This window comes from Syngnathus leptorhynchus, chromosome 22, assembly GCF_054491065.1.
Source record: "Syngnathus leptorhynchus isolate UIUO chromosome 22, UIUO_Slep, whole genome shotgun sequence".
Classification (NCBI taxonomy): domain Eukaryota; kingdom Metazoa; phylum Chordata; class Actinopteri; order Syngnathiformes; family Syngnathidae; genus Syngnathus; species Syngnathus leptorhynchus.
The window spans coordinates 1,705,383-1,731,462 of record NC_141216.1 but is presented as its reverse complement, the minus strand read 5'-3'; the positions used below and the strand labels follow the sequence as shown (position 1 = coordinate 1,731,462).

General features: G+C 43.3%; 5 protein-coding genes across 18 annotated transcripts; all 5 read right to left on the bottom strand.

Annotated features, from left to right (window-relative positions):
- Nucleotides 1-10: 10 nt before the first annotated feature.
- On the bottom strand, nucleotides 11-9,434 carry tmem94 (transmembrane protein 94). Of its 7 annotated transcripts, none has more exons than XM_085903558.1 (33): nucleotides 8,950-9,434; nucleotides 8,396-8,551; nucleotides 8,153-8,296; nucleotides 7,814-7,933; nucleotides 7,571-7,698; nucleotides 7,347-7,483; nucleotides 7,049-7,254; nucleotides 6,799-6,950; nucleotides 6,611-6,713; nucleotides 6,442-6,528; nucleotides 6,123-6,239; nucleotides 5,976-6,032; nucleotides 5,724-5,828; nucleotides 5,503-5,661; nucleotides 5,188-5,409; nucleotides 4,799-5,111; nucleotides 4,560-4,733; nucleotides 4,354-4,456; nucleotides 4,078-4,286; nucleotides 3,818-3,999; nucleotides 3,634-3,754; nucleotides 3,446-3,561; nucleotides 3,236-3,335; nucleotides 3,009-3,117; nucleotides 2,667-2,853; nucleotides 2,525-2,602; nucleotides 2,370-2,455; nucleotides 2,228-2,309; nucleotides 1,751-1,914; nucleotides 1,576-1,670; nucleotides 1,378-1,471; nucleotides 1,062-1,232; nucleotides 11-856 (listed from the first exon to the last, which is right to left on the bottom strand). In XM_085903558.1, the coding sequence occupies exons 3-33, from the start codon at nucleotides 8,174-8,176 to the stop codon at nucleotides 784-786; spliced, it is 4,074 nt and encodes a 1,357-aa protein (XP_085759684.1). In that variant the 5' UTR covers nucleotides 8,177-8,296; nucleotides 8,396-8,551; nucleotides 8,950-9,434; the 3' UTR covers nucleotides 11-783. The 7 variants fall into 7 exon arrangements, with proteins under 7 accessions (XP_085759684.1, XP_085759685.1, XP_085759686.1 ...); XM_085903559.1 differs by having other exon boundaries at nucleotides 5,188-5,406; XM_085903560.1 differs by having other exon boundaries at nucleotides 7,049-7,242.
- A 147-nt stretch (nucleotides 9,435-9,581) lies between these two features.
- Nucleotides 9,582-11,973, bottom strand: LOC147039179 (nucleoside diphosphate kinase A-like). The gene is made up of 5 exons (XM_085903582.1): nucleotides 11,823-11,973; nucleotides 10,557-10,689; nucleotides 10,125-10,226; nucleotides 9,938-10,050; nucleotides 9,582-9,866 (listed from the first exon to the last, which is right to left on the bottom strand). Exons 2-5 carry the CDS (start codon nucleotides 10,683-10,685, stop codon nucleotides 9,752-9,754), a joined length of 459 nt encoding a protein of 152 aa, XP_085759708.1. The 5' UTR covers nucleotides 10,686-10,689; nucleotides 11,823-11,973; the 3' UTR covers nucleotides 9,582-9,751.
- Nucleotides 11,974-12,080: 107 nt separating this feature from the next.
- Nucleotides 12,081-17,222, bottom strand: LOC147039178 (zinc finger protein 518A). Of its 2 annotated transcripts, XM_085903565.1 has the most exons (3): nucleotides 17,145-17,222; nucleotides 16,252-16,323; nucleotides 12,081-15,972 (listed from the first exon to the last, which is right to left on the bottom strand). In XM_085903565.1, the coding sequence occupies exon 3, from the start codon at nucleotides 15,960-15,962 to the stop codon at nucleotides 12,210-12,212; it is 3,753 nt and encodes a 1,250-aa protein (XP_085759691.1). In that variant the 5' UTR covers nucleotides 15,963-15,972; nucleotides 16,252-16,323; nucleotides 17,145-17,222; the 3' UTR covers nucleotides 12,081-12,209. The 2 variants fall into 2 exon arrangements, with proteins under 2 accessions (XP_085759691.1, XP_085759692.1); XM_085903566.1 differs by lacking the exon at nucleotides 17,145-17,222 and having other exon boundaries at nucleotides 16,252-16,399.
- Nucleotides 17,145-23,454, bottom strand: LOC147039177 (transmembrane protein 94-like). Of its 7 annotated transcripts, XM_085903573.1 has the most exons (24): nucleotides 22,970-23,454; nucleotides 22,416-22,571; nucleotides 22,173-22,316; nucleotides 21,834-21,953; nucleotides 21,591-21,718; nucleotides 21,367-21,503; nucleotides 21,069-21,274; nucleotides 20,819-20,970; nucleotides 20,631-20,733; nucleotides 20,462-20,548; nucleotides 20,143-20,259; nucleotides 19,996-20,052; nucleotides 19,744-19,848; nucleotides 19,523-19,681; nucleotides 19,208-19,429; nucleotides 18,819-19,131; nucleotides 18,580-18,753; nucleotides 18,374-18,476; nucleotides 18,098-18,306; nucleotides 17,838-18,019; nucleotides 17,654-17,774; nucleotides 17,466-17,581; nucleotides 17,329-17,355; nucleotides 17,145-17,254 (listed from the first exon to the last, which is right to left on the bottom strand). In XM_085903573.1, the coding sequence occupies exons 3-24, from the start codon at nucleotides 22,194-22,196 to the stop codon at nucleotides 17,147-17,149; spliced, it is 2,970 nt and encodes a 989-aa protein (XP_085759699.1). In that variant the 5' UTR covers nucleotides 22,197-22,316; nucleotides 22,416-22,571; nucleotides 22,970-23,454; the 3' UTR covers nucleotides 17,145-17,146. The 7 variants fall into 7 exon arrangements, with proteins under 7 accessions (XP_085759699.1, XP_085759697.1, XP_085759698.1 ...); XM_085903571.1 differs by having other exon boundaries at nucleotides 17,191-17,355; XM_085903572.1 differs by having other exon boundaries at nucleotides 17,191-17,355; nucleotides 19,208-19,426.
- Nucleotides 23,455-23,601: 147 nt separating this feature from the next.
- LOC147039176 (nucleoside diphosphate kinase A-like) lies at nucleotides 23,602-25,993 on the bottom strand. Its single transcript, XM_085903581.1, has 5 exons — nucleotides 25,843-25,993; nucleotides 24,577-24,709; nucleotides 24,145-24,246; nucleotides 23,958-24,070; nucleotides 23,602-23,886 (listed from the first exon to the last, which is right to left on the bottom strand). Exons 2-5 carry the CDS (start codon nucleotides 24,703-24,705, stop codon nucleotides 23,772-23,774), a joined length of 459 nt encoding a protein of 152 aa, XP_085759707.1. The 5' UTR covers nucleotides 24,706-24,709; nucleotides 25,843-25,993; the 3' UTR covers nucleotides 23,602-23,771.
- Nucleotides 25,994-26,080: the final 87 nt, after the last annotated feature.

The following is a 26,080-nucleotide window of genomic DNA, read 5'->3' as shown; positions in this document are numbered from 1 at the left end:
CGAGCCAATCAATAGAATAATTTAATGGAAAAATACAAATACAAAAATACATATACAAAAGAGATATTTCTTATTTCATTAGAATGACATTTTAATTGCACCTCCTTGCATCACTAGAAATGAATTTGTGGAATTTGGCATATAAACACAATTTTACTCCTCACAATTCACCCATGTGCAATAACAGACACAATCGTAGGTCATTGTTGTAAAATAATCATAAAATAACAATAAGTCGTCGATAAGATCAAGCAGCACAACAGCTTTGTTTTTCCCTTTTACGTTCCAAAAATAAAATATCGATAAAAACATCTGATGACAAAAATAAATAAAGATAATTTGAGCAAATTGGTGATTTCAGTAGGCCTTCACATTCATCAGTACCTAAGAAGTAGCTCTCCGTTTTAGAGGATGCTCATAATTGCTTGCAACGGTAATATTCGTTGCATTTCACGTATGGCGGATTATAAGGAATGATATCTTCAGATGATAGCCAACAATTTGATCGCAATAATAGGAACGTGGCAGAATTCCCAAGGACAATAGTGACTCAAAAATGGGACCACAGTCGATGTTCAGGTCCACCACAAAACACAGCGCCTTCAAGTCTTTACAACTATTTCAAATCAGATGATGCTGCAGAGGCCCTGAGCAAAATAAAAATAAGACCTCAGTTTAACGATTCGCATTTGAAGCACAATTTGACCTGATACAACTGATACTGGTATTACTAAAAAGTGGTCAATGTCCCCCATTATCGGTCAACTTGTCAAACGTCACCGATTAGAATGGAGAATTCATTCCGAGCTTTGTTTCAAACTGTAGTTTCTGTCTCTTCTGGTAGCGAACTCGCACCCTGAAAACAAGACAAACCCAAAATCCTCAAGACACTCAACATTGCTACTTGTATCTGTTGTGATGATCTTTTTTGGTGTCCATTGCTATTCTTTATATACGACCGTAAAGAGGTGTATGACTTGGATAACTATTAGCCACACTGAAAACAACACTTGACTTGAAATCACCTATGCATAATTTGGAACTGAGTGTATACTTTTTACCTTATCTCATGTAGCTTCACCAACTCATTAACTATCACCACCAGCAGAAGAGACAGAGAGACGAGAAGCCAGCCAAGCAGCGGTATGTCACGCAGACCAAAGTTCAGGAGGCTGTCTTGGTCATGCCACAACTGGTAATCCACCGTGGCCTGGACAACCTGACTGACCAGACTGAAGGAGAAAGGCAATCAGCTACAACATGAAACTTCAAGTGCATGGTTGTTGAAGACCACAGTGTATCGTTGTTGTTGTTGTTTTTTTATTATCATGTGAATCAAAAATATTTACCATATCATTTTCAATAATAATGACTTACACCACAGGTACAGTGAGACACCACCAGGCATTGCTAAAAGGACTTTTTCGCCACAAAGACTGGGAACGGTGGACATAGCTGAGCGAGATGACCACTGAAATAAGAGGGGGGGGGGAGTGAGTTTGCGTGGCCCGAGGAGGTTCAAAATTTGTTTTGTGGCATACATAAATGTATGAATGTACTTACACGTACACTTACCTTTATGTAAGACCAGGAAGCCCGTCATTAATTTCTGTGTCAGTAGCAGGCCATTTGACAGATCAGTGAACCAGTGAGGAGCGAGGTTTGAAGAGCTAAAGAAATCAAAAAAATAACAACAATAGTCAGTGAGAAATGAATAGTTGGCTAAAAACTGGATTCTTGGAACTCTTACCTGGCTGTGAGTATATGTAGGCATTTTACAGTGCTATTTTCAACCATGGTTAGGTTTGTGCTTCTCAAACACACCTCTTGTAGTGTGAATCCAAAAGCCAACAAATAGGCACACACTGTCAGGCCAAACTTCAAAACAAAGCAGCCAAGGAAGTAGTTTTGAGTCTAACAAAAAAAGAGAAAGGAGAAAATATTACAAGTCAGACTAACTTCTTGGCGCCAAATACTACCAAACTTTTCTGAAACAGCTTACAGATCCAGTATCATGTTTAAGAGATGCATCTCAGAGGTGCACCTCTTTTTAAAGGGTCAAAGGTCATCAATCCAAATTTTGACCAGCTCCATTGTTATATTCTCTGGATGTTAGATCCGACTCGGAATGTGGGGTCAATTGTAACTTTTCACTTCTTGTACTGTCTGTTTGTGTTGCTTCTGGTAATGCCCAAAAAGTGACAATTGCCCCACTTTGCGACCCTACCTTCTTTGGGATGGCATCAAGGTTCTTCCCCGTGGCAACGGTCATGACGGAACTATCTCGAGGCTTTCCCAGAAGTGACAGGCTGTCAAAACAATTGATGTCAAAATACTATTCTGAAGTCTTGTCAGGGGCTCCATCCAACCTTAGCAATGGGCAGCTGAAGCATGAAAGCCAGAGGATGTCCGTAGTGTTCATAGGAGGAGGGAGCTGAGCTAAACAAGATAAAAACTCGAGAAAAAAAAAGTCAACCCCTATTGATTATCTTGCAAAACAAAAGTATGTCAAGTCTAATCTTACCTGTATGATGACCAGAGTGAGTTGGCATTGCAGCAGAAAAAGGAAGCACTTGCGAATACCGTAAGTCGTATGTCGTGCCTGCAACAAACAAAACAGTCGCAATAAATAGAAAGTACTCGTGTAACCTTATTGAGCTGTATACCTGCTCTATGAGCTTGGCCATGCTGACACTCTCTCCTTGGTGAAAGGCCACAGAGCAGCCCAGACTATTAAGTTGCCCCGAGAGTTTGAGTGGAGACAGACCTTCCGTGCTCTTGTTGAACGGACCCGTGGTGCGACTGAACGTCTCCCACGAACACTGGGATGGGTACAGTGGTTCCAGAGCGATACTATTCAAGGGACACCACATATTATACTGGCTCATTAAGCTCAACACTCCAGGTTTGATGGATTACTTTCAAAATTGTAGTCCTAGTTTCTTTCTTATCACATACACTTGAAAATAGAATTATTTGTGGCCTTTTTGTGACGCATGTTCACATACCTGAGGTCGCTCTGCAGAAAAAGGCGACTGTTGCGGAAATTGGCGGCGCTTCCCAAACAACATGTGACCTCCCTGTTCTCTTGCATGATCTTTATCATCTCACACATAGCTGGAAATAAATCACAATTGGAATGGTAACAAATCAATATTCAGTGTTTTGTTGGAAACTTTGAATTGTATGCATCATGAAGTTCCGAGTAGCAGTAACTAAGCGGAAGAGGACATACTGTCAGGGGTGCAGTCAGTGAAGAGTGGCACCAGTAGAGGCACATTGTCAATGTTCTTCAAATGAGGTCGAACCTGGTGAATGCCACGCGGAAGCTTCGCCTAAGATTAGAAGAAAGAAATGAAAAGAATGAGAAAGCCGACAGCAAAAATGACAAAACTTCAATGGAGTAAAGATGGAACTCATTTGGTCAATGAACATGATTGTTTACCCGGTTGCAATCTTCCAGAAAGCTGGGCAGATCACTGTCTGTGGGCTGGAAACTTGCCAGGTCCGAATGAACTTCCTCCTCTGACAGCAACGGACCTTCCGCTTCATCTCGAGAATCTAATGACATTTGAAGGTGACAGACAATGAGTAAGGCCCTGGTGAAATAGACAAGACAAGCATAACAACCACCTTCATGGAGTGACCCATGATAGGGGCTGGATGGAGCTCCTTCACATGGACCATCTCCATTTGAAGTCAGTGAGATATGACAGTTCCAACCTGTCTCTAAGCCCATTTTCTCGGCAAAAACCTACAAACACAAAACCACGTCAAGAATCAGCCATTTTCAAAGCAGAGTTCCCCAAGTTTTGACCTTGCTACGAAGTTCGTCCTCCATGGAAAAGTAGACAAATCGAATACACGCCGTGATCAAAGCATCAATGAGTCGGACCGTGTCCAGTCGGGCTTGGAACTGGGATGAAACCATGCCCATGAAGATCTGGCCGCTCAGGGCTTGCACACCATCGTCACATTCCATTCCTTCACCTATACCCTCTATTAGAAAAGGGAGAACCAAATGATGAAGACGCTCTGATCCTCAGAGTAGAAACGTATTGGAAAGCTGAGCCGTACCGTCAGAGCTCCAACTGTTCCTGCAGGAAGGATGCTTGTTCGGGGTGCTTAAGGACAGCTCCAGCCCTGAGAAGAGACAGGGCCCGGACGCCAACTCCACACACTTGCCATTTAATTGGCTGGACAATGACCGCTGCATGGGTTTATATGCAAAGGCTGAGCAGTAACCAGACAGACAGGCACGTTGGTAGAAGTCCAGAATCTTTTTTCTATCAACGAGATATCGTAGAAGATTAGATTGATATCCCATTTGACACAGACAAAACGTTTGTGTACCTGTCAGAACCTAAAAGGGGATAAATATCAGCACCGTCCCAAAAGTCAGTGCTGGCTTCCAAGATAAGGTCAGCTGAGCCATGTGACAGCATCTGGACACACTCTACAAAACAAAAGTCAAGTGGGTAAAAACCCATCCATCCATCCATCCATCCATCCATCCATCCATCCATCCATCCGATGATACCGGTCGGCTCGGGACTCACCCGAGGAAGAGTCTCGTACAAAAAGGGAGATCATGTGGGAGATAGGAGGCTGACGCTTGGTGAAGTAATGCAAGCGGTGCGAAGGCACATCTTTTGCCATGTCTCCAGTTGGCAGCTGGTAAAGAGCCAAGTGGCTCTCCTGTTCAAACATCTCCCTTGCACCAGGAGTGAAGCCTGACACCCACAAAATCAGACCGTTAAGATGTCCGCACGTTCACGGCAGAATCAAGAAGGTTTACCTATAAGCCTGGAGAGTTCGCAAAGCCCCCAAGGAACATAAACGGGCTGCACGCTGCCGTGGCTCTCTTGCAGCGCCAAGTTGGACAAATGATCGGAGAAGCAGCAGAGCTGTTGAGTGACGTTATCGTTGCAGAGGTTGAGCATGATGTTGAGGCCCAGTGGTTTGAGTGAAGGCAAGTGACACTGCCATGCTAAGTCATCAAACTGAATGCTTGCTGGATTTTGCTGATCTTGCGAAAGACTCAACATTTCCAGGTGATAGTCACACACGTAATCCTCTGCCTCACTTTCTTGGTTATCCAAAAGAAATTCCTGGGGAAATATGTGGAATTTTTGGGCCATTTAAGTGGCAACATATTTTTCCATCACCAACTATTTCAGATTTCACCTGAGTTTGGTCCTCGCCTCCCTCTGTATGGCGACTGAAGCTCACGTTGGACCCAGAGTTGTGTTTGCTGCGACTATTTACAGGTTGGCAGGAACGCCAGTGCATGAGTGTGTCTGTCGTACGAGTCGTATCGTTCCAAGTCTCTCTGGCCTCGGGTATTTCTCCGATTCGGTTGGCGGGCTCCTCTGGTAAACAGAGGAGAGTCTCCGCCTCTTGGTTCTGCTGAGCGGTGAATGAGACATTTCCAGAACAATCACAAAGTAAATGACCTTTCATACGTGTTACATGAAAAATGGTCACGGGGAAAGTCCAAACCTTGCCATCATCTGTCTCTGGTTTGCAGTAGGAGTTGATTGACAAGCCATCTATGAGATCCTCCTGACTATTTTCAACTCTTCCACTGAAGAACAGCACTGTCTCAGGGCTTGGATTAGGCCATGACAGAATGCCTTGTTTGTCCACACAACACAATACCTGCACACACTTTTGCTCAGATCATGTGATCTGGACCTATAGATGGACCTATGGATACTTACGGTGACAGACCCAAGCGTGTGTAAAAGGTTGGAAGTGTAGCAAAGAGTCTGAGACTCTCCCTTCAGTACACCAATGAAGTGTCTCCACACAGAAACTATCATCTCCTGCACGTGAGAACAAACAAACAAACAAACAAACAAACAAACAAACAAACAAACGTCTCCATTATCGCGAGAAGCTGCCAACATGGGTGAGTCGCTTCCTGATGTGGTCAAGGTAGTCCATCTGGAGCAAACATGATGGGAAGATACCTGGGTGGAGACCGCTTCGGTGTAGCTGCTTAGAGTGTCCTCGGAGAATTTAGAAAGCTAGGGAGGGGTGAGAGGAAAATGGAGTGAGTCTAAGGAAATGTGCAGAAGTAGCACATGGTCCCACTTAAAAAAAGGGGAAATTCTCACCAATCCTGCTGGAGAGCCATGGCTGAACTCGGCAAGGACTCTCGCTTCTCCAAAGGCATTGACCAGCACCCACATGACAGGGAAGAGCAGTGGTAAGACGGGAAGGACACCCATCAACTGAAAGAAAATACAATTGGATGATTACCTTTCCAAAATGTATCATTATTACTTCATTTGAAAAACCATTCATTCTAAACATTTGAGAGTCAGAATGTTCAAGTTATTGGGAGTGTTTTTCTTGGAACGTTGAAAGGGGGCGGAATTAAAGCCAAATGGATTTCTAGTCTTCATTTCGAAACATTTTCATTTGGAAAATTACCTGAAGCTGCAAAAAATTGTAGCTACTAGGGGTAAGGTTGGGTGCATCACAAAAGTAGCGTATGGAGTTCACCAGCAGAAATGTAACCTATAGGGGAAAAAAAAAAAAGAACACAAAGAAATGCTTCAAGAACATTTCAAGTTAACCATTTCAAGTGATTTCCCCTCACCAGCACTACAGGACAGACAAGCTTGGTGATGAGGGACTGGACTGTAAACCTCTCGTTGTCCAGCACTGTAACCGGTCTGGATCCTGCAAACTCCAAACTATTCCTTTTAAAAAGGAAAAGGCAAGAGTTGAGGTTGACGCAATGGACAATACATTTTGACATCCACGTAAAGAAATCCAGGTTCCTACCTGACAATGTCTAAAACTGGAGTTCGGACCACTCTGAAGAGACGACGTTGTTGTGGATTATGGGGTCCTTTTTTCTCATTTGCTGGTGCGGAAGGAGATGGAGATGATGGGGGGAACAAATCTCCAGGTTCCAAAACAATGTGTTCATCATCCTGTAATAGAAAAAAACAAACATTTTTTTTCTTTTATACATGGGAAATGTGGAGCCCTGAAGGGACGTTATGAACACTAACTAGACTAACTAACTAACCTTTATCCCTCGGAGAGACGCAAATGCTTCTTGCCCAGGTCTGAGAACAATTATATCTCCTTCCACAAGCAGGCTGACGGGCAGATTAACCAACTGGGAGTCACGGTACGTCCAGTGAAGGGACCACGATGGAGACGAGGGTGTATAGAGATCAGGGTAAAGACACGGTGGCCAGCGCACTTCGCCAACCCAACCTGAAAGGTAATCTACAACAAATGAACAATAGAAACAGTAGAATAGCTCTTTGTCAAAAGTAGAAAGCGCCTCGTCTTTTTTTTTTGCACCGGGTCAGACGTACCGTTGAGTTGTGCGATGATGCTTTTGAGACGGCGAACCATCTCGCTTCTTTTGAGCCTCTCCTGTCTTCTGACCAGCATCAGATTCAACAGCAAAAGGATGAGGAGGGCCATTGCATTGACCAGCTCACTGCCAGAACTGTAAAGGTCAGGATTAGATAAGAAGCATCATGGCTGTCATCTGGGTGTGAGGTCACACAACTTCATTTCATCAGATCAAGCATACCTGCCCTTGGGCTGACTGCCAAAGCAACACACCAGTCCAAGTGCCACTAGCACAGTGACAGCGGCTTCCGGCCAGTGGAGACATGAATGGCGGTTTCCATGGTAAAGGAAGCTATTCACCCATTGTTCCTGTCAAAACAGAGTTGTGGTCAGATGTTTCATTCCTGGGCATCATTTTTCTCAAATCTTCTTTTTCCATGGAGGTATTGCATGCAAGATTATTAGCACAAAGAAGTCCATGTACCTTTACAGAGCCCTGTCTGCATGTTGTCTTCAGGTGCTGGTCCAGTAAACTGCTAAGCTGATCCCGGAGTTTTCCTAGAGCCTGGTGAGTCAACAAGCCCAAAGCAATGGAATTTTCCTCCTAGAACACAGCACATCATAGCATTTATAAGAGTATTTAGTTAATATTTATTTTCTTTTTTCTGTTTATAGATATGTATTGATACATTTTTGGTTCATTTTAACTTTTAAAAGTAGAAAAAAAAATCCCAGTTGTTCCACATCTACCAGCACAGTAGAGCACTGGTTTGGGATTATGAAAGAATGAATGCATTTTCCAGATTTGAAGAATTCTATTGACCTGCTTCATGTCCTTTGACTCCATGGGAACCGCAAGCACTCCACATACTCTGCTTCTCCACTCGTCAGCACCACCTGACAGATTCCGTGCCAGGTAGCGCCCCGGTCAGCCTGCAGAGATGCTTCATCAATGTGGAGAGTGCAGCTTCAGTCATATGGAAAAGTAAACAAACCACACGCCAATATTGTCCCACAATCGCAAGACACCCAGCCAGATCTTATTCATGCACAAAAGGGGTCTTACTGTGCAGCTGATTGAAGTCGATCGATGGATCGAACTCGCCCCCGCAATCACTCCTTGCTTCCTTCCGCAATATGAATGAAGTCCGTCCCCCGGACACGCGTCAACCGAGCGACATTTCCGCACAACCAGCGGTGAGATGCGCAAAATGAATGACAGCTCCAGCACAGAAATGAGAACATGTTTTAGAAATTGACTACAGAAGGGATTTGATTGGATCATTTGAATCGTGCATATTAAGCGGTAACCCCAAAGACATCCTTTATAAGCGCAAACAAACTCAAAGAAGTCCCGAGAAACGTAAAGAGCAGCTTAGGGCCATCCATTGCTGCAGCCGCAAAATGCGCTAGCTCACACAGCAAAACACAATAACGAGGACAGTTCCAGAATGCATGAGGAATTATTCATTATGGCTGCTCAGAGTGTGCAGGTTTGGGGAGACGATGAGTGCAATGTTGTCTGGTTTGCTAATATCTACAGCACCCAGGTCGTCCGTATATTATGGAGATGATTCAACACAGAACGACCGCGGAATAAAACGCAATTCATCGTCTTACCCGTCAACATTTGCATCCGACTTGATATTTGAGAACTAGTTCTGTCGAGCGGAGACGTCATCAGCTTGTGTACAACACCAACGTTTAGTGAGCCGTGTTGCATTTTTCTTTTTTTTTAAAAAAAAGCTTTATTCATATACTCAATGCAATAACAAAAGAAACCACAACAGAAATAAATAATTCAATTGCAAGGAGTTATCCAGATTATAACCCAGAGCCTTGTTCTTCTAGTGAAGAAACGTTCCAAAATGTCACAATGTCTCTTGAAACAGGTGGAACCTCAAAATATTCTTGAGTCCATTCATGCACTCTTCTTCGCCTTCTTTTTTTTTTTTTTTTTTTTTTAACTTTATTGAAAATAACATAACAATGGACAAATACGGCAATTAACAGTTTACATACATTTAAACACTGAGCAGTTCTTTAGAGGGATAAATGTTGTTCCTAATTAGTGTGAAGGCCTTCACACTTGTTATTTCTATTTTATTCTCATTTTTTTGTGTTTACGAACATACACACATGTGCCTGTGTGTATAGAAGACTCACACACACACGCATATTATCAATAATAAAATATCCAGTTAGGGGCCCAGTGTGTTCCTAATTGATCATCACAGCAATAAATGACACCATTTAGTCTGCAACATGAACATTTATTTTGCAGTATAAATTTGTCAATGCCATCATCACACAAAGTCATGGAATGTTAGCAAAATAAATGCACCCTAAAAATCACAGTACAGACTGAAATAACTACTTGTGTTGTAGGTAAAATTGGATAAGGGGCATTTAAGGAATGTGCTCAATAGATCCAGCTGGATGCACAGCTCGTGTAGCAGGTGAGCTCTTCTTCTTTGAACCACAGGGCAATCTCCTTTGTTGCACTCTCAACTGAGTCACTTCCATGGATGATGTTTCTGGGAACCAAAAGGGAAAAATAAGAGCGCCGCTCCATCGAGAGACTGACTATAGCCAAGGAGAAACTTACTTGCTGACGTCGATGCAGAAGTCTCCTCTAATTGTTCCAGGTTTGGAGTCTGCTGGGTTGGTTTCGCCAAGCATTACCCTGCCAGTCTTAACAGCGCCCTTGCCTTCCCACACCTAACGTTGAACAAAAAGAGACCATGTTGACCCCTCAAACTAAACATTCAGTGGCTAGTTACGACGGGTCTCACCATGGCAACCACCGGGCCACTACTCATGAAATTAACAAGATCGGGGAAGAATGGACGGCCTTTGAGGTCACCGTAATGCTCCATCAGCAGATCCTCTGGTGCCTGCAAGCATAAATGGTGTACATTTTTACAAGACTGATTTTAGTTGCATCTACTGTCACTGTGCCCCAAATTCCATATTATGGCACAAATGTCAACAACAAGAACAAAACATGGAAAGTGTTGACTTGGTCTGAACTGACTCTACAGTTGATAAACACTTAGAGCTACTGGTACAAAAATGGAGTCTTTACTCAGATTATCTGAGATCCAAAAATAGACATGGTTGATAATCCGCTCACTCAGTCACTCAGCAGCCACAATATACAGTCACTGGAATCAAGTCAGTTGAATGTGGATGTCACATGTTAAGAAAACAAAGAATTGACTTACTTGCATCATTTTCAAGGCCACAAGTTTGAAACCTTTCCTTTCAAATCTTGTAATGACCTCGCCAATGATGCCTCTTTGAACACCATCAGGCTTGATGGCAATAAAGGTGCGCTCAGTCTGCGCTGCCATGACTCTGGTGGTCAGAAGAAAAAAAAATAAGTATACTGTAGATATATTCATACATAGCACATATAGAGATGTCCCCGACCGACTTCATGGTGCAAACATGGATCATGAGAACCCCAAGCAGAATGACCCCCCCCCCTCTCTCCTGCTACCAGTACTTTGAATTGCTAACCCAGAAAATATTTTAGCCATACAGAAACCTCTTATTACATTATAGTCTCCCTCAACTCAACTTCAGAATGCCTTTTATGGTCATTAGACATAGTACAATGAGATAAGAGCTGCCCAAACGGTGTTGTAAAAAATATGTAGATAGATGTCAAACTACATCTATACAATGTAAACAAAGTTTGCAAAAGTGACAACTGCACAAGTGGTTGAAGTCATTCCTGACCTATTTATGTGACGTCTCTTTGTAATGCAGTATTGAGCAGGGGAAGCCCATATGGACATACAATCAAGCCATTCTGGTGTTGGACGTGCATTCTGGGCAATGATCGCGATCAATTTCAGGTCGATTACGGTGCGTATTGCTCAATCGAGCAGGTGCCTGCTTGCAATCAACAGTCGAATCCAGTAAGGCTATGGATGCCACCCACCATTGTACAAGATAAACGCGAAGCCGAAAGCACATAGCCATGGTTTAAGAGTTATCCTTCAAAAAAAAAGAAAAGCACGCTAATGTTGGGAAGAAGGTTGTGTGGCGTTGATTTAGATGATCTCGAGTGATGCAGAATATTTACAAGGCATATATATATATATATATATATATATATCGACGGTCAGTTTCTACAGACAAATCTGGTTAATCCTTTAAAGAACCAGCCAAGTGATTAAGCAGTACTAGACAAGTGATTAAACAGAAGAGGACGATTCTCTGAAATTGTCATTCTAAGCACAAGCAAAAACATTTTTGGGATCTGACGCGTTTTTTCCCAACGTTGCCACCAGTTTCTAGTGTCTCCCCTCCGGGAACTGGAAAGAACGGGAGCGGTCCAGGCGGCCTAGTTCATAAAACGCCTCCTATTGTGTGATTACGAAGGTTTTTATAGACTTTAGAAGTTAAAGCGAAATTCTCACGTGGATCAACCTACGATGGTTATTTCTAGAATATCTAGATTATAAACTCAATGACGTTACCTTAATTTCTGTCCTGCGAGATTTTGGACTTCCGCTGCTGCGATGGAGAGCTGAAAGACTGCCTGGTCCCGCGATGCCACATTTTATGCGCAAGGGCGGAGACTTTGACGTCACGCTACGGCAACTCCAATAAGACAAACTCAATAAAAAAAAAAAAAAAAAGAATGAACTTTTTGTCGCTCGGAATATTTAACACATCTTAATGTATTACAATGGAATACATTCACAGTTCAAACACGTACGTGTCCAAGACTGAAGTCATGCTAGCTCAATTTAATTTCAGAAAAAGCACCAATAAAATATTCCAAATAAAAAATGTATTTACAAAGATGCAAATCAAACATAGTGAAAGGTCATATCCAGCTGTTTGGCCATATAGGAAAACATTTACAACAGTTTGTTCCAGTCTCGAGTTGCCTCCATGAGATGTCGCTGCCCGTGGCCAATCCAATGTTCCTGGCTGTTGAATAGCCGACCACAGAACCAGCAGTCGAACGCCACAGTCTTTTGGCTACTGTCTGATAGAGGTGGCACCACTTCATACTTTTTGGGGTTCTTTTTCCTCAGCTTCAGTTTGAGAAGGAAACGCTCTCGGACCACGCTTTGAATCGCCCGTGGGCTCGGCGAATTGGTTTGCAGCAGAAGCCCTTCGGTCAAAATCTCCCCCCCTTGGGTACCCAGCTCAGCGAGCGCTTTAACGGTTTTCTGCGAAAGGGACACCTTGACAACGGCGCCTCTGTGTCGATTGATGACCTTCATGATATTGGCCACTTCGGGAATATCGGCGTCTGGATGATTAAGCACGACCACAGGTTGGTATCTACGGGGGCATTTAATTTGCTGTAGAAAGTTGAACGGGGCGAGTCTCAAGGTTCTTGCAACTTCTTTTGCGATGGGACTCCAAAATACAGTCGTGTCTTTCTCAGTCTGTACTTGGTTGGAGAACCTTCTGGCTTTATGCTGCACTGTTTCTGGAAGCTCATCAAACAGCACTTTCCTGCGGACCTTTCTTCGACTTCTGGGTCGAATTGGCCGTGGAGCTAGTTGAGGTTTATCCGCTTGACTTGCTTTGAACTTGGATGTCAATTGAGGCATGGATTCCCCGACGGCGCTTTGGGCTGAATTCGGCCTGACAATGATGTCGTTCACGTTGTCGCAAGCGTTAGCGTTTGTTTTGTTGGAAGGCATAAGAAAACATTGGGTCGGAGGTGAGGTGGCCAAAAGTAAAGGTTGACAACTGGAGGAAGGTGAGCCACTCTTAAGCAGGCTCGTGGTAGGGCTAACGATTTTAAATACAACTTTGTTTCCTCTTTTGTCTCTGCTGTGGCAAGACTGACTGATGGATTTGGTTTCCAGATGATTGAGAAGCACATTGGACTTGGGCGGAGAAATGTAGCGAAGCAAAAATGTTTGCCGACCGCTCTGCAAATTGCTGGACTTGTCTGAGTTCAAGGCACTTGCTAGCTTGAGGCCAGAGCTGCTTGGAGCTTGAACAAAGGGAATCGACCTTGGCAACAGGTAGCAAGTTGGCTGTGTTTTCGCCACTTTGTCGGGAGCGTTGGACGATGCGCTCGAAAGGAATACGGGACCTTTTAAATTGGAGCTATTGAGAAGATAATGTTGAGGGGAGGTACTAAGCCTACTTTGAAGAGAAGAATGTGTCATTTTATCACTAGATGCTGCCTTTAAAGTTCCAAGATGTTTTAGAGGAGGAATGGGCTCACTGTCATGATTGCCAGACGTTGTCGTGTAAGAGACATTGATTTGAGGATTTACGCATTGAGTGATTAGCTTAAAACTCGGAGTGGGCTTGAGCTGCATTGGCGTAACAGAATTTTTCTCGTTCGTCTTCGAGACCGCTTGCTGTTTTTCACGTTGCTCTTGAAATCTTACAATCGACTTTGTTTGTTTGGAACAATCAAATGAATCTATGTTTGAATGTAAACATTCAGTCCTTTCCTTATAAAGTTGGCGCGTAATTATTTCATCCGAGTGTTGTTCTACAAAATCGCCCGATGCAGATGAAGTATTTGTTTCATTGGCCGATACGGGAATGAGATCCTCCTCGATTTTTATCACGTTAAAATCTTTCAGCACCGATTCGGGGTTTTCCTCATCTGCATCGACGCAGTCATCGTCCTCAGAAGCTTCTGACGACTCGGATAACGTTGGACTAAAATGAGTTGCTATGTGATTGATTTCTCTGCCTACTGTCAGTTGTGACGCACCATCGCTTTGATGACATGCTCTGGGTGACATACCGAGGGCTTCCTTGGAATAATTGTGAAAAGCAAATACTTGGTGGTTGAAAGAACTTTGTGGTGTTAGAGCATTTTCTCCAAAAGAGGAGGATGAGGCCATCTCATTTGTCAAATGGTTCTTAGGATGCTGGTAATGGTGGAAGCGAATCAATCTTGTGCTCTCGGTACATTCTGGAGTGCTTTGGGAACACCGGGCAGTCATTTCAGGCCATTTGCCAGAATTCTCTTTGTGCACGTCAAGAATATTTCCGTTTCTAGTGTAACTTATCATTCCTTCATCTACTGCTTCACAATTCTCAACATGGTTTTTGCAAGTTGATTTACCCTGAGAAACATTGAAAGGATAATCCGTAGATGTGTCAGCCATTTTTGATAGAGTCTCAGATTTGTTCTCAAATGTTTGTCTGCCAACGGGATCAGTCTCTCCGATTGAAGTTGAAGAGCCGTTTACGCAATGACCACCTCTCGACCCCAAATCATCACTATGAGGAGAAGACTCAAGAGGGAAAACAGGTGTTTCTTCCTCTTCAATCTTGATGTTAACTGCCATGATATCATCATTTTGGATGCAAGACTCACTTCCATCAAAACAAGGCGATGCGGAGATCTTACTAGCCGATGATTCACCATTCTCAACCAAGACTTCACTTCTACAATATGCAGACCTACTATCTGAAGAGTCCAAATCTAGGAATGAATTGTCATGGGTGCACATGTTTTGTTTTGCTACTGGTATTACTTTGAGGACCAGATGTTTTTTCCCATCGACCATCTTAAATCCCATCACCTTGGTTGTGCAGTTTGGGGGGAGAGAGATTTTGTTTTTCACCATCAGAAAGGTGAGTGCATTAGGATTGGTCGGAGAGCCGCAGCCATCATTGTCCAGCAACATTATCGGCGAGGATTGTTCTGCGCTCAAAGCGTTTCGATGAGCGGAGTGCTTTTTTGCTGCTGTCCCGTCAAAAGTGTGCGCCTCTTCCTCAGAACACATCTCAGATTTTGTTCGACCATTTTGGTTGGATAAGATCCCTGATATACCAAATAATTTGGGCAACTTCTGTGGTTCTTGCAGCTCGGAAATATTTTCAAGCATGTTGTGGCAATTGAGAGAAGAATTTGTTGCTCCGTTTTCTAAAGTCTTCCATACATTTGGATGGATTTGTTGGTTGGATGGATGTTTGCCTGCTGAGTGAGCAGTTCCTGCGTGTCCTTTAATCTGCTTGATGGTTGTAGCGCAGTATCCACAGATTTGACAAATTAAAGGTAACAGGTGAGATTTAAGGTGCTTTTGATGATCCGCTTCATTCAAGCTGATATGTCGACACTTGGAACATTTCCAAGGACTCTCGTTATGATGGTGAATGTGTTGGACAAATGTCCCCGCATCCACAGTTGTAAACTGGCACCAGTCACATTGGAACTTTCCATTGAGACTGTGACACATGATGTAGTGTCTTGTAAGCAAAAGCAGTGAATACTGAATTCCATCACAGCAGAGCTCACACGTAACCAAAGTGTTTTTGTGCTCAATTCGGTGACGTTGAAGAGCCGCAAATTCATTCGTGGCAAATCCGCACAAATCACAAGGGTACGTCGGTAAAATTCCTTTGTGGGCCTCTCGAAAATGTTTAAGGAGATCGTTGGGACTGTATGTAGAATGGTCCTTACACACCGAGCAGCCGAAACTCAGGATGTTTCCGGAAAAAACAGCCCCTTTCTGAATTTTATAATTGCCTCTCTTGGTGGAGCCATGTTGCTTAACATTGCCTTGACTACGGCGTCCTCGATCTTTGAAATGCGGAGAGTCTTTTACGTCTTCTGCAGATGACAAAATGTAATTCAAGGCAGAACTGTGAGGTCCTTCATGATCTTCATCCATCCCTGAGAATCTATCATCGAAAAAAAGTGGAAGATTAGTTTTTGGTAAGAGGTCATTTGTCACTGATGTAATGCCTAATCATCATACATTGGCATGGACAGGGAAGAATCGGAGAAAATGACTGCATGTTTGAATACACTATGTGATGCACGATACTATTTAACCACACTTCATGATTCCTTTTTACCAACTGTGTATCGTACAATTTACAGGGGGTCCTCGGTTTACGGGAAGAATTCTCTGAAAGTTTTCTCTTTCACACAAAATCCAAATCACACACGCACAGCACCTTAGGGAAGGAAGGAAGGGGGTAGGACCGATGTCAGATTCTCTGAAGACTAGGAGTTGGTTGGTACAGTATCTGCAAAATAAAAAACAACAGCAAAAAAACAACAACAGAAGGAATACAATTTATTTTACTTGAACAATGCCATTTTAGGTCTACTTTAACTTGGTAGCGGGCTCGTAATTGCCATCGGACGTTATTGTTGGACGTGACCGTGACTTGTAAAAATAGCAATGGCAAAACTCTTCATATATCCATTCAGAGGTGTTAGTTTTAACACTCATTTATTTGAACAATAGATAAAGCCACAATTTCAATACGCTACATTCAGACACGCACAAACATACATTTTGGTTGCTACTTATTCCAATTTCTAATGTGCAAAAAATGCAGAGATGCACCTCACACCTATAATTCTGATCAAAATCACGCTAATCAATCTGACCCCTATCATTTTGATATAAATATTTCATCACATCTCATCTCTACTTGCAGGTACCACAAAGGTAGAGAGGAAAAAGTTGGCTGTTTCTCAACATGGCTCCAAACAATGGCTTGGCGAACTGAAGTACAGCAACATTTTAAAACGGGCAAACTATCACAACCTTAACAAGAAAGTATGATGTTAATCTGTTGACTTGGCCGAGTGTCGAACAAGTAGTGGCGAACAAGTTTAAAAGGAGGCAGGCGGGCAGGGGGGGCTGCATCAGTACATTTAAAAGCCAACGGAAATAGAATATTACATAACACCACCGCTAGAATGACTGGAATATTCGAATAAAATTCTTACTATCGAAAATACATGATGCCTGGAGTTTATTGATTAGTTGTCATGTAAATAAAGCCACCACCCACGCGAAGCTATACAAAGTTACGCTAAATCAAAATGTTCTTACTGTTAACTTGATGGAACTTCAGACTTGGTCCCGTTGACACCGAACATCATAAAATACAGTGGCGCCGGAAAAAACAAACAGCGGCAATATTCGACGTGCTTTTCAGCTCTCTGTGGAACGACAAGTCAGTGAAGAGTGGCACCAGTAGAGGCACATTGTCAATGTTCTTCAAATGAGGTCGAACCTGGTGAATGCCACGCGGAAGCTTCGCCTAAGATTAGAAGAAAGAAATGAAAAGAATGAGAAAGCCGACAGCAAAAATGACAAAACTTCAATGGAGTAAAGATGGAACTCATTTGGTCAATGAACATGATTGTTTACCCGGTTGCAATCTTCCAGAAAGCTGGGCAGATCACTGTCTGTGGGCTGGAAACTTGCCAGGTCCGAATGAACTTCCTCCTCTGACAGCAACGGACCTTCCGCTTCATCTCGAGAATCTAATGACATTTGAAGGTGACAGACAATGAGTAAGGCCCTGGTGAAATAGACAAGACAAGCATAACAACCACCTTCATGGAGTGACCCATGATAGGGGCTGGATGGAGCTCCTTCACATGGACCATCTCCATTTGAAGTCAGTGAGATATGACAGTTCCAACCTGTCTCTAAGCCCATTTTCTCGGCAAAAACCTACAAACACAAAACCACGTCAAGAATCAGCCATTTTCAAAGCAGAGTTCCCCAAGTTTTGACCTTGCTACGAAGTTCGTCCTCCATGGAAAAGTAGACAAATCGAATACACGCCGTGATCAAAGCATCAATGAGTCGGACCGTGTCCAGTCGGGCTTGGAACTGGGATGAAACCATGCCCATGAAGATCTGGCCGCTCAGGGCTTGCACACCATCGTCACATTCCATTCCTTCACCTATACCCTCTATTAGAAAAGGGAGAACCAAATGATGAAGACGCTCTGATCCTCAGAGTAGAAACGTATTGGAAAGCTGAGCCGTACCGTCAGAGCTCCAACTGTTCCTGCAGGAAGGATGCTTGTTCGGGGTGCTTAAGGACAGCTCCAGCCCTGAGAAGAGACAGGGCCCGGACGCCAACTCCACACACTTGCCATTTAATTGGCTGGACAATGACCGCTGCATGGGTTTATATGCAAAGGCTGAGCAGTAACCAGACAGACAGGCACGTTGGTAGAAGTCCAGAATCTTTTTTCTATCAACGAGATATCGTAGAAGATTAGATTGATATCCCATTTGACACAGACAAAACGTTTGTGTACCTGTCAGAACCTAAAAGGGGATAAATATCAGCACCGTCCCAAAAGTCAGTGCTGGCTTCCAAGATAAGGTCAGCTGAGCCATGTGACAGCATCTGGACACACTCTACAAAACAAAAGTCAAGTGGGTAAAAACCCATCCATCCATCCATCCATCCATCCATCCATCCATCCATCCATCCGATGATACCGGTCGGCTCGGGACTCACCCGAGGAAGAGTCTCGTACAAAAAGGGAGATCATGTGGGAGATAGGAGGCTGACGCTTGGTGAAGTAATGCAAGCGGTGCGAAGGCACATCTTTTGCCATGTCTCCAGTTGGCAGCTGGTAAAGAGCCAAGTGGCTCTCCTGTTCAAACATCTCCCTTGCACCAGGAGTGAAGCCTGACACCCACAAAATCAGACCGTTAAGATGTCCGCACGTTCACGGCAGAATCAAGAAGGTTTACCTATAAGCCTGGAGAGTTCGCAAAGCCCCCAAGGAACATAAACGGGCTGCACGCTGCCGTGGCTCTCTTGCAGCGCCAAGTTGGACAAATGATCGGAGAAGCAGCAGAGCTGTTGAGTGACGTTATCGTTGCAGAGGTTGAGCATGATGTTGAGGCCCAGTGGTTTGAGTGAAGGCAAGTGACACTGCCATGCTAAGTCATCAAACTGAATGCTTGCTGGATTTTGCTGATCTTGCGAAAGACTCAACATTTCCAGGTGATAGTCACACACGTAATCCTCTGCCTCACTTTCTTGGTTATCCAAAAGAAATTCCTGGGGAAATATGTGGAATTTTTGGGCCATTTAAGTGGCAACATATTTTTCCATCACCAACTATTTCAGATTTCACCTGAGTTTGGTCCTCGCCTCCCTCTGTATGGCGACTGAAGCTCACGTTGGACCCAGAGTTGTGTTTGCTGCGACTATTTACAGGTTGGCAGGAACGCCAGTGCATGAGTGTGTCTGTCGTACGAGTCGTATCGTTCCAAGTCTCTCTGGCCTCGGGTATTTCTCCGATTCGGTTGGCGGGCTCCTCTGGTAAACAGAGGAGAGTCTCCGCCTCTTGGTTCTGCTGAGCGGTGAATGAGACATTTCCAGAACAATCACAAAGTAAATGACCTTTCATACGTGTTACATGAAAAATGGTCACGGGGAAAGTCCAAACCTTGCCATCATCTGTCTCTGGTTTGCAGTAGGAGTTGATTGACAAGCCATCTATGAGATCCTCCTGACTATTTTCAACTCTTCCACTGAAGAACAGCACTGTCTCAGGGCTTGGATTAGGCCATGACAGAATGCCTTGTTTGTCCACACAACACAATACCTGCACACACTTTTGCTCAGATCATGTGATCTGGACCTATAGATGGACCTATGGATACTTACGGTGACAGACCCAAGCGTGTGTAAAAGGTTGGAAGTGTAGCAAAGAGTCTGAGACTCTCCCTTCAGTACACCAATGAAGTGTCTCCACACAGAAACTATCATCTCCTGCACGTGAGAACAAACAAACAAACAAACAAACAAACAAACAAACAAACAAACGTCTCCATTATCGCGAGAAGCTGCCAACATGGGTGAGTCGCTTCCTGATGTGGTCAAGGTAGTCCATCTGGAGCAAACATGATGGGAAGATACCTGGGTGGAGACCGCTTCGGTGTAGCTGCTTAGAGTGTCCTCGGAGAATTTAGAAAGCTAGGGAGGGGTGAGAGGAAAATGGAGTGAGTCTAAGGAAATGTGCAGAAGTAGCACATGGTCCCACTTAAAAAAAGGGGAAATTCTCACCAATCCTGCTGGAGAGCCATGGCTGAACTCGGCAAGGACTCTCGCTTCTCCAAAGGCATTGACCAGCACCCACATGACAGGGAAGAGCAGTGGTAAGACGGGAAGGACACCCATCAACTGAAAGAAAATACAATTGGATGATTACCTTTCCAAAATGTATCATTATTACTTCATTTGAAAAACCATTCATTCTAAACATTTGAGAGTCAGAATGTTCAAGTTATTGGGAGTGTTTTTCTTGGAACGTTGAAAGGGGGCGGAATTAAAGCCAAATGGATTTCTAGTCTTCATTTCGAAACATTTTCATTTGGAAAATTACCTGAAGCTGCAAAAAATTGTAGCTACTAGGGGTAAGGTTGGGTGCATCACAAAAGTAGCGTATGGAGTTCACCAGCAGAAATGTAACCTATAGGGGAAAAAAAAAAAAGAACACAAAGAAATGCTTCAAGAACATTTCAAGTTAACCATTTCAAGTGATTTCCCCTCACCAGCACTACAGGACAGACAAGCTTGGTGATGAGGGACTGGACTGTAAACCTCTCGTTGTCCAGCACTGTAACCGGTCTGGATCCTGCAAACTCCAAACTATTCCTTTTAAAAAGGAAAAGGCAAGAGTTGAGGTTGACGCAATGGACAATACATTTTGACATCCACGTAAAGAAATCCAGGTTCCTACCTGACAATGTCTAAAACTGGAGTTCGGACCACTCTGAAGAGACGACGTTGTTGTGGATTATGGGGTCCTTTTTTCTCATTTGCTGGTGCGGAAGGAGATGGAGATGATGGGGGGAACAAATCTCCAGGTTCCAAAACAATGTGTTCATCATCCTGTAATAGAAAAAAACAAACATTTTTTTTCTTTTATACATGGGAAATGTGGAGCCCTGAAGGGACGTTATGAACACTAACTAGACTAACTAACTAACCTTTATCCCTCGGAGAGACGCAAATGCTTCTTGCCCAGGTCTGAGAACAATTATATCTCCTTCCACAAGCAGGCTGACGGGCAGATTAACCAACTGGGAGTCACGGTACGTCCAGTGAAGGGACCACGATGGAGACGAGGGTGTATAGAGATCAGGGTAAAGACACGGTGGCCAGCGCACTTCGCCAACCCAACCTGAAAGGTAATCTACAACAAATGAACAATAGAAACAGTAGAATAGCTCTTTGTCAAAAGTAGAAAGCGCCTCGTCTTTTTTTTTTGCACCGGGTCAGACGTACCGTTGAGTTGTGCGATGATGCTTTTGAGACGGCGAACCATCTCGCTTCTTTTGAGCCTCTCCTGTCTTCTGACCAGCATCAGATTCAACAGCAAAAGGATGAGGAGGGCCATTGCATTGACCAGCTCACTGCCAGAACTGTAAAGGTCAGGATTAGATAAGAAGCATCATGGCTGTCATCTGGGTGTGAGGTCACACAACTTCATTTCATCAGATCAAGCATACCTGCCCTTGGGCTGACTGCCAAAGCAACACACCAGTCCAAGTGCCACTAGCACAGTGACAGCGGCTTCCGGCCAGTGGAGACATGAATGGCGGTTTCCATGGTAAAGGAAGCTATTCACCCATTGTTCCTGTCAAAACAGAGTTGTGGTCAGATGTTTCATTCCTGGGCATCATTTTTCTCAAATCTTCTTTTTCCATGGAGGTATTGCATGCAAGATTATTAGCACAAAGAAGTCCATGTACCTTTACAGAGCCCTGTCTGCATGTTGTCTTCAGGTGCTGGTCCAGTAAACTGCTAAGCTGATCCCGGAGTTTTCCTAGAGCCTGGTGAGTCAACAAGCCCAAAGCAATGGAATTTTCCTCCTAGAACACAGCACATCATAGCATTTATAAGAGTATTTAGTTAATATTTATTTTCTTTTTTCTGTTTATAGATATGTATTGATACATTTTTGGTTCATTTTAACTTTTAAAAGTAGAAAAAAAAATCCCAGTTGTTCCACATCTACCAGCACAGTAGAGCACTGGTTTGGGATTATGAAAGAATGAATGCATTTTCCAGATTTGAAGAATTCTATTGACCTGCTTCATGTCCTTTGACTCCATGGGAACCGCAAGCACTCCACATACTCTGCTTCTCCACTCGTCAGCACCACCTGACAGATTCCGTGCCAGGTAGCGCCCCGGTCAGCCTGCAGAGATGCTTCATCAATGTGGAGAGTGCAGCTTCAGTCATATGGAAAAGTAAACAAACCACACGCCAATATTGTCCCACAATCGCAAGACACCCAGCCAGATCTTATTCATGCACAAAAGGGGTCTTACTGTGCAGCTGATTGAAGTCGATCGATGGATCGAACTCGCCCCCGCAATCACTCCTTGCTTCCTTCCGCAATATGAATGAAGTCCGTCCCCCGGACACGCGTCAACCGAGCGACATTTCCGCACAACCAGCGGTGAGATGCGCAAAATGAATGACAGCTCCAGCACAGAAATGAGAACATGTTTTAGAAATTGACTACAGAAGGGATTTGATTGGATCATTTGAATCGTGCATATTAAGCGGTAACCCCAAAGACATCCTTTATAAGCGCAAACAAACTCAAAGAAGTCCCGAGAAACGTAAAGAGCAGCTTAGGGCCATCCATTGCTGCAGCCGCAAAATGCGCTAGCTCACACAGCAAAACACAATAACGAGGACAGTTCCAGAATGCATGAGGAATTATTCATTATGGCTGCTCAGAGTGTGCAGGTTTGGGGAGACGATGAGTGCAATGTTGTCTGGTTTGCTAATATCTACAGCACCCAGGTCGTCCGTATATTATGGAGATGATTCAACACAGAACGACCGCGGAATAAAACGCAATTCATCGTCTTACCCGTCAACATTTGCATCCGACTTGATATTTGAGAACTAGTTCTGTCGAGCGGAGACGTCATCAGCTTGTGTACAACACCAACGTTTAGTGAGCCGTGTTGCATTTTTCTTTTTTTTTAAAAAAAAGCTTTATTCATATACTCAATGCAATAACAAAAGAAACCACAACAGAAATAAATAATTCAATTGCAAGGAGTTATCCAGATTATAACCCAGAGCCTTGTTCTTCTAGTGAAGAAACGTTCCAAAATGTCACAATGTCTCTTGAAACAGGTGGAACCTCAAAATATTCTTGAGTCCATTCATGCACTCTTCTTCGCCTTCTTTTTTTTTTTTTTTTTTTTTTAACTTTATTGAAAATAACATAACAATGGACAAATACGGCAATTAACAGTTTACATACATTTAAACACTGAGCAGTTCTTTAGAGGGATAAATGTTGTTCCTAATTAGTGTGAAGGCCTTCACACTTGTTATTTCTATTTTATTCTCATTTTTTTGTGTTTACGAACATACACACATGTGCCTGTGTGTATAGAAGACTCACACACACACGCATATTATCAATAATAAAATATCCAGTTAGGGGCCCAGTGTGTTCCTAATTGATCATCACAGCAATAAATGACACCATTTAGTCTGCAACATGAACATTTATTTTGCAGTATAAATTTGTCAATGCCATCATCACACAAAGTCATGGAATGTTAGCAAAATAAATGCACCCTAAAAATCACAGTACAGACTGAAATAACTACTTGTGTTGTAGGTAAAATTGGATAAGGGGCATTTAAGGAATGTGCTCAATAGATCCAGCTGGATGCACAGCTCGTGTAGCAGGTGAGCTCTTCTTCTTTGAACCACAGGGCAATCTCCTTTGTTGCACTCTCAACTGAGTCACTTCCATGGATGATGTTTCTGGGAACCAAAAGGGAAAAATAAGAGCGCCGCTCCATCGAGAGACTGACTATAGCCAAGGAGAAACTTACTTGCTGACGTCGATGCAGAAGTCTCCTCTAATTGTTCCAGGTTTGGAGTCTGCTGGGTTGGTTTCGCCAAGCATTACCCTGCCAGTCTTAACAGCGCCCTTGCCTTCCCACACCTAACGTTGAACAAAAAGAGACCATGTTGACCCCTCAAACTAAACATTCAGTGGCTAGTTACGACGGGTCTCACCATGGCAACCACCGGGCCACTACTCATGAAATTAACAAGATCGGGGAAGAATGGACGGCCTTTGAGGTCACCGTAATGCTCCATCAGCAGATCCTCTGGTGCCTGCAAGCATAAATGGTGTACATTTTTACAAGACTGATTTTAGTTGCATCTACTGTCACTGTGCCCCAAATTCCATATTATGGCACAAATGTCAACAACAAGAACAAAACATGGAAAGTGTTGACTTGGTCTGAACTGACTCTACAGTTGATAAACACTTAGAGCTACTGGTACAAAAATGGAGTCTTTACTCAGATTATCTGAGATCCAAAAATAGACATGGTTGATAATCCGCTCACTCAGTCACTCAGCAGCCACAATATACAGTCACTGGAATCAAGTCAGTTGAATGTGGATGTCACATGTTAAGAAAACAAAGAATTGACTTACTTGCATCATTTTCAAGGCCACAAGTTTGAAACCTTTCCTTTCAAATCTTGTAATGACCTCGCCAATGATGCCTCTTTGAACACCATCAGGCTTGATGGCAATAAAGGTGCGCTCAGTCTGCGCTGCCATGACTCTGGTGGTCAGAAGAAAAAAAAATAAGTATACTGTAGATATATTCATACATAGCACATATAGAGATGTCCCCGACCGACTTCATGGTGCAAACATGGATCATGAGAACCCCAAGCAGAATGACCCCCCCCCCTCTCTCCTGCTACCAGTACTTTGAATTGCTAACCCAGAAAATATTTTAGCCATACAGAAACCTCTTATTACATTATAGTCTCCCTCAACTCAACTTCAGAATGCCTTTTATGGTCATTAGACATAGTACAATGAGATAAGAGCTGCCCAAACGGTGTTGTAAAAAATATGTAGATAGATGTCAAACTACATCTATACAATGTAAACAAAGTTTGCAAAAGTGACAACTGCACAAGTGGTTGAAGTCATTCCTGACCTATTTATGTGACGTCTCTTTGTAATGCAGTATTGAGCAGGGGAAGCCCATATGGACATACAATCAAGCCATTCTGGTGTTGGACGTGCATTCTGGGCAATGATCGCGATCAATTTCAGGTCGATTACGGTGCGTATTGCTCAATCGAGCAGGTGCCTGCTTGCAATCAACAGTCGAATCCAGTAAGGCTATGGATGCCACCCACCATTGTACAAGATAAACGCGAAGCCGAAAGCACATAGCCATGGTTTAAGAGTTATCCTTCAAAAAAAAAGAAAAGCACGCTAATGTTGGGAAGAAGGTTGTGTGGCGTTGATTTAGATGATCTCGAGTGATGCAGAATATTTACAAGGCATATATATATATATATATATATATATATCGACGGTCAGTTTCTACAGACAAATCTGGTTAATCCTTTAAAGAACCAGCCAAGTGATTAAGCAGTACTAGACAAGTGATTAAACAGAAGAGGACGATTCTCTGAAATTGTCATTCTAAGCACAAGCAAAAACATTTTTGGGATCTGACGCGTTTTTTCCCAACGTTGCCACCAGTTTCTAGTGTCTCCCCTCCGGGAACTGGAAAGAACGGGAGCGGTCCAGGCGGCCTAGTTCATAAAACGCCTCCTATTGTGTGATTACGAAGGTTTTTATAGACTTTAGAAGTTAAAGCGAAATTCTCACGTGGATCAACCTACGATGGTTATTTCTAGAATATCTAGATTATAAACTCAATGACGTTACCTTAATTTCTGTCCTGCGAGATTTTGGACTTCCGCTGCTGCGATGGAGAGCTGAAAGACTGCCTGGTCCCGCGATGCCACATTTTATGCGCAAGGGCGGAGACTTTGACGTCACGCTACGGCAACTCCAATAAGACAAACTCAATAAAAAAAAAAAAAAAAAGAATGAACTTTTTGTCGCTCGGAATATTTAACACATCTTAATGTATTACAATGGAATACATTCACAGTTCAAACAC